Source organism: Cyclopterus lumpus, chromosome 20 (assembly GCF_009769545.1).
Source record: "Cyclopterus lumpus isolate fCycLum1 chromosome 20, fCycLum1.pri, whole genome shotgun sequence".
NCBI classification, from domain to species: Eukaryota; Metazoa; Chordata; class Actinopteri; order Perciformes; family Cyclopteridae; genus Cyclopterus; species Cyclopterus lumpus.
The window spans coordinates 11,133,976-11,142,081 of NC_046985.1; the positions used below are offsets into that span (position 1 = coordinate 11,133,976).

The 8,106-nt window shown below is 40.9% G+C and overlaps 1 protein-coding gene across 2 annotated transcripts; it reads left to right on the plus strand.

The window, feature by feature from the left end:
- Positions 1-951: 951 nt before the first annotated feature.
- Positions 952-6,105, plus strand: spag6 (sperm associated antigen 6). Of its 2 annotated transcripts, none has more exons than XM_034560673.1 (11): positions 952-1,088; positions 1,187-1,282; positions 1,365-1,531; positions 2,464-2,647; positions 2,833-3,038; positions 3,965-4,138; positions 4,218-4,370; positions 4,506-4,697; positions 5,198-5,314; positions 5,435-5,580; positions 5,978-6,105. In XM_034560673.1, the coding sequence occupies exons 1-11, from the start codon at positions 1,064-1,066 to the stop codon at positions 6,039-6,041; spliced, it is 1,524 nt and encodes a 507-aa protein (XP_034416564.1). In that variant the 5' UTR covers positions 952-1,063; the 3' UTR covers positions 6,042-6,105. The 2 variants fall into 2 exon arrangements, with proteins under 2 accessions (XP_034416564.1, XP_034416563.1); XM_034560672.1 differs by having other exon boundaries at positions 957-1,088; positions 5,198-5,326.
- Positions 6,106-8,106: the final 2,001 nt, after the last annotated feature.

Genomic DNA, 8,106 nt, shown 5'->3' on the forward strand with positions numbered 1-8,106 from the left:
TTTGGGATTTACAAATAAATGTAATTTAATTGAAATTATCTCATAACAAAGACTTAGAGAGCCATACAACGAACATGTTGCTCATTCGGATTTAATACACATATTTATCTATTATTTAACTGAGTGGTAATACGGCAATCACAGCAACTTTAATTAAGTATGAAAATGATCCCTCCGGTAAAAGCACGACTTCCAACGGAATCAACAACACATCACATTTAGATTTAGGCTGCAGACACAAAGGCAAAGTTTAGGTTGATGTTGGTGGATTGTATAGGCCATTTTTTATTGGCATTTTAAAATACGTTGAAGTCATAATAAATAAATGAAAAAGAAAATGGTCAGGCATCTAAAAATAGACTTTATTTAGCTCAGCCATTTAGTTTTAGTAGTACCAAAAGCAGTATGTCGGTTTGCCCTATTGGACCTATTTCTATTTAGGCTTTTTTTATTGCAATTTCTACACATTGTTATCATTGCCTTTATTTTTCTTTCATCTGCAGGCAAGACAGCATAAATAGACCCACACAAACCGAGAGAGAGATGATCATGTTTGGACTGATCACATTCCAATCAGCACACATTTGACAATAGTCCAATAATAATTATAAGCTTTATTTTGGCCACTTTTTAAAAACTGGATTCAACAACAACGGGCAACAAGAAAAACTCGTATACAGGCAGGTCAGCTAAGGACAAACTCGAGCAGGCAAGGCAAGCAATGCAGTTGAAAACGTATTTCATGAAGAAATGTTCAAAGCCATGTGGTGCACTTCACGGAGCAGCCAATGGCCGCTTGACTTGGAGGGAAGCCGCACATCGCTCTCACACTGAACATATTTCGCGACGTATAGGTGCGCATTGCGAAAGTACCGGGGTGAGTCATCTTTCTAATACACGATCTTCGGCTGGGGCGACGATACAAACTGCTTCCTGTCTGTTGCCACGGCGACACTTAACGACAACAACAAATCCTGATACATTCCAATTGTTTTCTGTGCAGTTAACGTTATTCCGTGTTATAACATATCTTCAAGAGGAGGCGTTTTCCAACAAAGTGACAATGAGTAAAAAACAGATCGTTCGAGGTGAGATCCATGAGCTGTTTTTTATTCCTAACAACAATTGATGCACCTAACATAACGTTAGTTAAATCAAACGGTCTTTCTCTCCTTCTGTTTTTCAGTGTTTGATGAGTATCACAAATCAAGGATGCAGTTTGTCCAAACTGTTGCTGACCTAGCGACCGAACCTCGAAACATACAAGTCCTTCAAAATGCTGGTAAGAAACTGTTATGACCAAAGTGGACCCATGTTAGCTTTAGCTGCCGTTTCCGGATGTGAACTCCACTCTTCTCCCGCAGGCGTGATGTCAATGCTGCGTGCCCTCCTGTTGGATGTGAACCCCAGCATTCAGCAGACGGCAGCATTGACTCTGGGCCGCCTGGCAGACCACAGCGATGACCTGGCCACGGTCGTGGTGGAGGAAAACATCCTGCCCTCGCTGGTCCAGTCTCTGGCCTTGCAGAATGTGAGTAGCTCATCCTCATAACGCAAGTGCCAGGTTGTCTAATACTTTGTCTCCGCCCTTTAGAGCCGGTGTGTGTGTGTGTGTGTGTGTGTGTGTGTGTGTGTGTGTGTGTGTGTTTGTCTGAGTTAGAGAGGGGAGGGAGATCCTGCAGGCCATTAGGGTCAGCCCAATGTAAGTCAGAGTGTGCTTTGGGCTACTTGGCAGCTCGCCTGGGAGCTACTTCAAAACCCAAGAGCCCTTTACCACGAGAGCAACCAACCTTTGTTTTCTCTCTCCCAGTGTAACTCTTGTTATTAACGGGACATTGCAGTCTCCTAAGCATACAATTGCACATCGTTTGCATTTTGTTACGGTTTATGTCACATATGAGAAGAAGAATAGTTTTGTTCTTTAGCAAAAAATCTCCATTGAGAAAAAATGACAATGACTTGCAATGAGTGGCTTTACAGCTGTGTAAGGTGAGTTGACAACACACAAATGGTCTGTTTGGGATGGATATTTGTGTGCACTTTGGAACGACTTAAATGTATATTTAATTCAAAGAGTTTGTAGGGAAACTATTGAGTAGCTACATAAATCATATGTAAAACATATAAAACACATTTTTTTGTGTGATAACAATGACTTATGCCAATTAATGTATTTTGTCAACATCCTCAAATATGAAAGTCCAGTGTTATGACTTGAAAATTAAATGTGTTTTTCTTGGAAATAATCATTTGGATTTTTTTAAACACTTGGACAATATATAAAATCTCATTCCAGGCTCTACTTGGATATTTGTCATCATATCATGGAACAATACAACTGCCCAGTAGCTCAATCATAATTTAAGTTTAATGTCAGTTTAAACCTCTTGTTGGGCCATGCCAATGAATGTGTGTGTGTGTATGTGTGTGTGTGTGTGTGTGTGTATGTGTGTGTGTGTGAAGAGGTTCTATAAGAAGGCAGCAGCGTTTGTGCTGCGTGCCGTAGCGAAACATTCCCCTGAGCTGTCCCAGGCTGTGGTGGCCTGCGGGGGAGTTGATGCCCTGGTCAGCTGCCTGGATGACTTTGACCCCGGGGTGAAAGAGGCTGCTGCCTGGGCTCTGGGCTCCATCGCACAACACAATGCATGTAAGGCAGGCACACTGACACGCTTAGATGTATATGATTTTCCTCTCCCTATTTCTCACTTTCTTGGTTTGGAGACACACGTTAGCCCATGGAAAGATATGTAAAAAAGTAATTCTTTGTCATCACTCGGTCCTCGCACTTATACTTTCTTTTAATGTTTCCCACCTATTTCTATTACTGTGCAGCCTTGTGTCAGTCAGTCGTTGATGCGGGTGCTGTCCCCCTGCTGGTCTTGTGTCTTTTGGAGCCTGAGATGGCCCTCAAACGCATCACGGCCTCCACCCTCAGCGAGATCTGCAAGCACACACCTGAACTTGCCCAGACTGTCGTGGATAATGGCGCCATTTCCCATTTGGCACAGATGATATTCAACCCAGATGCCAAACTAAAGGTAGGAGAGCTCAACAGACAGACAGATGCTTTCACTCATGAACGTTGGATCATTTTATGAGATTACAGTAACTGATCATTTTTCTTAACTTAGCTTTTCCTTACTTAAAGATAATGCTTGCCAAAAAAGGTAAAACATAACCAATACTTGAGACATGCATGCTAAATAACCAGGTAACCTCGGTGCCCTATAGTATTTTTGGAATAGAAATGCTTGTCTTTATGCTTTTACTTTGGATATCATTTTAGCAGAACCCTTAAATGCACATTTGTAAAGACGTTGTCTTAAAAAAAATGTACTCAAGCTAGAGATAATTCGAACTATATATATATATATATATATATATATATATATATATATATATATGTATATATATATCCTGAATCTTTCATATGTTTCGTGCCCTTTCTTTCACCATTTTAACAAACATCTTTCCCGATGATAATTTCATGTGATACATTGTGATTTAATTGTGAATGAATTTGGAAAAACATTCAATACATTTTTTTTAAATACAGAGATAAAATATATTTGAATTCATGTCAAGAAACATTCTCCATCACAGACTTACATTTTACTATTAGTACAAATGACCATTGTAGTCACTCAGCATCAGCCCTGGAAACCTGAAAAAGTGGTAAAACTTAATAAAAGTGGCGTATACATTTTTGATATTTAGAGCTTATTAGCATTAACTGCAGGTACATTCTTTTCCACTTAAAAAAAAACTACATAGTAAATTAAATTAAATGGAATAAATGTAACATCCAAGTGTAGCTAAAAAAAAAAGGTATTTAATTAATAACAGTGAGATTTAAGCATGCCCGCTTGCTTTAGAATTGTACAACATGAAGCTTGTAATTGAATTGACAGAAATATGCATGAGCTCATGGCAATAATTCAGACATGTTTTTGTTTCCATCCAGAGGCAGGTGTTCTCAGCCCTATGTCAGGTCAGCAAACACTCAGAAGGCCTGGCTGAGATAGTGATCGAGGCAAACATCTTCCCTGCAGCGCTGGCCTGCCTCCAAGATCCAGACAAGTACGTCAAGAAGAACGTCGTTACTCTGATGAGGGAGATCGTGAAACACTCACTGGCGGTACGGCGCACTCTCACGTGCACTTGTGGGCACCACCGTGCATGTCTGGACACAAAGTAATCTGGCTCTGTGTTTCCAGCTGTCCGAGATGATTGTGGCTTGTGGTGCCATTGGAGTTGTGATCGATTATCTGGGTCATTGCCAAGGAAGCCTGCGGTTGCCCGGCATCATGCTGCTGGGTTATGTGGCCGCTCACAGTGAGAACCTGGCCATGGCTGTCATTCTCTCCAAGGTGGTAATCTCGCTTGTGAATCCCCTCGACAAAGCCACGTGACAACTAAACCCACCACTAAATGACCTACTGAATATGCCGGAGGTCATTTTGACAGAACCAGCCCTATATGCTGTGTGTCCTCCTGTCCTCTAGGGTGTGCACCAGCTGGCCCTGTGTCTCGCCGAGGAACACGAGTCGCACATCAAGGCAGCCATAGCCTGGTCCATTGGCCAGATTGGTCACCACACCCCGGAGCACGCGAAGGCCGTGGCCACCTGTGACCTTTTGACCAAACTGCTGGAACTCTACGTGGACGCCAGCAGCTCCGAGGACCTGCAGGCCAAAGTATGAGCTGCCGCTCACAGTGAAACTATTTGCTCATGTTTCACCTCTCAAAAACAGACAGATTTAGGATGACTAGTTTTTATTTTTTTTAAAACATTAAAAAAGACAAAACGCAAGCAAATTAATAAAAAACTTTTTTGACAACACATGTGCATCATTTAAAAGACACAACCTATGTCAGTGGCATAACATACACATTAAAGACAATAAGATAAAGAAACACAATTTAGTACCCCAATAACAAAGAGTTCAAATGTGTATGTGTGTGTGTGTGTAATATAAATGAAATGAAACTTAACTATAGCTTGTACTATTTTATCAGTTGACACTCATATTGAGGCACAAGTAACTGGTATCTGTAATGGGAATGAGACTTATTTTCAAGCCATATGTACATATTTTGAGTCACAGCTCAGCTGGTGTCAAAGGTCACTTGGTAAAAAGAAAGAGAGAACGAGAAATGGTTTACATCACATTATCGTTCCTCTTGTTCCTTTCAGAGTAAGAAGGCTCTAAAGACCATTCTGCAAAAGTGCACCTACCTGCTAGGTCTGGAGCCCCTCCTCTACGATGTTCCCACCACCATCCTCAAACATGTTGTGGGCCAGATCAGCAAGGTGACACAACTGGTATCACAACATGCATCAGCAACCCGCATTTTGGAAATGTAAAACAAATAAAATAACATTGATTCATTAAGAGTTTATGTCAACACTTTGTCTCCCCTTCCATCAAAGGTGCTGCCTCACGACAGTCAAGCTCGCCGTCTTTTTGTGACCAGCGGGGGGCTGAAAAGATTACAGGAGATCGAGGCAGAGCCCGGCTCCCCTCTCCAGGAACACATTGACACTATTAACAACTCTTATCCTGAAGAGATAGTCAGGTGTGTTTCTTTCTTGCCAGTACACACACACACACACACACACACACACCTAGTTGACATCGAAGCCTTGTGTGTGGAGCTGTAAACACCAATCTAGGAGTGACTTATGACATGACTGATACACTGTAATGTTTTCTGAGCTGTGTGCTGACTCAGCAGCACATTTATAGTATCATGACATGATCATAAATTTTTTGCATTTATTCAGATTAAAACAAATTAAAATAAACACAATTTAGAAATCTGAATTTAACTGTATGATAATGGTAAAAAAGTAAATCTGTGTATATCATGCAACATATCCTCCAGTACAAAACACAGTGTCGGATATTTACAGGTTGTGTGTGTGTGTGTGTGTGTGTGTGTGCGTGTGTGTGTGTGGGTGTGTGTGTTTCAGGTACTACTCCCCTAACTACTCGCAGGTCTTGCTAGAGCAGTTGGAGCACTATGAACCGGCTTGATTAGTTCAAACAACTCATCACATGATGATGCCTTTACAATAAATGTATGAAAATGTACAACTTCCATTTGAGTCTTCCAATTTTTATATATCTTGTGTGTATAATTTTATTTGTTCTTACACCTTTAAATGCATGTTGGCGGTAACTGCAGCATAGATCATATGGTAACATTGTCACTATATGTTGTGTAAGAGACCCTGAAAATGGAAATAAATAAAGGACATTTCATGGAGCTTCATGGAAACGATTATTAAGAGGTCAAAGGTCAGGTTCAGCACAGCAGCCACAATGAAAATGGGAATTAGTGTGTTGCTCAAAGACACGTCAGCAGGCGGGCTGCTGGCTGACTCATAAGAACCGTCGTCTAAGAGCAGCTTCCCTGAAGCAGAGTGCATAATGCATCTTCATTTTGCATTTCACCCAACCAAACATTATGAGTCTGTTGCATGGGTTCGACTGCCCCCTGGCGGCCATGACTTCTCACTGCAGCTCTACGGTGCGTTTGTGCGTGCGTTTGTGCGTGCGTTTGTGCGTGCGTGTGTGTGTGCGTGTGTGTGTGTGTGCGTGTGTGTGCAGCAGCTGCAGCGCACATGGCAAGCCTTTCTTTGTTTATTGTCTGCTGGGTTGTCTCTGCTTGTTCTTCACATTGTACTGACGGTGCAAAAGAGCCTCCGCCTCTTCCCGCAGCGGAGATCAGAACATGCTCCGGCTGCAGCTGCCACCCCCCCTCCCCCCTTCTCCTTAAAAAAAATCTGATTTGATATCCATACAGCTAATAGCTTCCTATATTTGTTTAGGTCTGCAATGAAAATACAGACCATATGTTGATATAAACAAATACACTTATAGGCTACAATTGTCGCGTTTAACAGGAGATACAAATCAAACCAAAATCAGGATCGAAAGCACAGTGCAGCCTGCCCTCTAGCATAGTTTGCCATTTTGTAAAATATGCTCCGTTGCAAAATAATAGACTGCCTTTCGCTTCTATTTGTTTATATAATCACCTACATTGTTTTAAGAAATCATTGATGTTGAAAATGTGCCAACCTATATTTGAAATAAAAAATATATATGAGATGGCAAGCATTATATGCAGTTATACAAGTTATGAAGACGTGACCCCATGGAGTGCGTTTGGCATGCGTACATGAAAAGAAAGAAGTCACGAATATAAAAATAAAATCAGGATTGTTTTAGAGAGAAAAAAAATACATATTTTAAAAACTGGTCCTCATGCATCCTCGTTCAACCATTTGGATAATTATAACAAATTGGATAATTATTAAGAATAGAAGCTACCAGGCACGTCTTATGACCGCAATTTTAGAAGAAAAAAAAGGCAAGGGCAATATTTGAAGCTGGACGTTTCTTCCATAATGTGACTGCCCCTCGTATTTGATCGGTTCTGATCCGCTGTGTGTTTGGGTCATTCTGACACTGCTCTGAAGGTGCTTCGGGTTCCACTAACTCGTGCGTGTCGCTCCGTCGCAGTTTGTTTGTGCAACATCAAAATGTGTAAAAGATTTGCGCGATCGTGAGGTGTAATACTTGATACTTCGCATGCAACCAGAGGCGCTTCAGCGGCCGTTTGCGTGGTTGCGTGTGCATCTCCCTCATAATAACTGCTACGTTGGAAAACATTAAACAAAAAAACAAAAACAAAACAGACTTCGTGAAAAGACTGTTTGCGTTTCTCAACAGATTGAACAAACAAAACCACATTAAAAAAAGAAGATATAACTGTTTTCCTTATCGTTCATCAGTTCCTTTTGTACATTCATTGTTCTCCAACTTTAATTCAATTATTACTTAAAATGTTGGTTGTAACGTATTCGATTATATCGGAGGACACGACAGACTATAAACTGGGGATGAGAGAAAAAAAATAAAAATCTTTGCAAAAATGATGAGCCATGAAGCCATTTCTTTCTTCATCTCCTCAGCAGATACGATTCTAGTGATCCATCTCATATACTAAGTGTAAACCATCAGTTTAAAACAAACACATTTTGAAATAAAGAAATGGAATAGTAAACAAGAAAGAAACATACCAGAGGGCGAG

Coding starts and splice junctions, on each gene's coding strand:
- spag6 (XM_034560672.1), top strand. CDS start 1,064: ATGAGTAAAAAACAGATCGTTCGAG. Junction 1,532..2,463: donor AGTCTCTGGCCTTGCAGAAT/GTGAGTAGCTCA, acceptor GTGTGTGTGAAG/AGGTTCTATAAGAAGGCAGC. Junction 3,039..3,964: donor ACCCAGATGCCAAACTAAAG/GTAGGAGAGCTC, acceptor GTTTCCATCCAG/AGGCAGGTGTTCTCAGCCCT.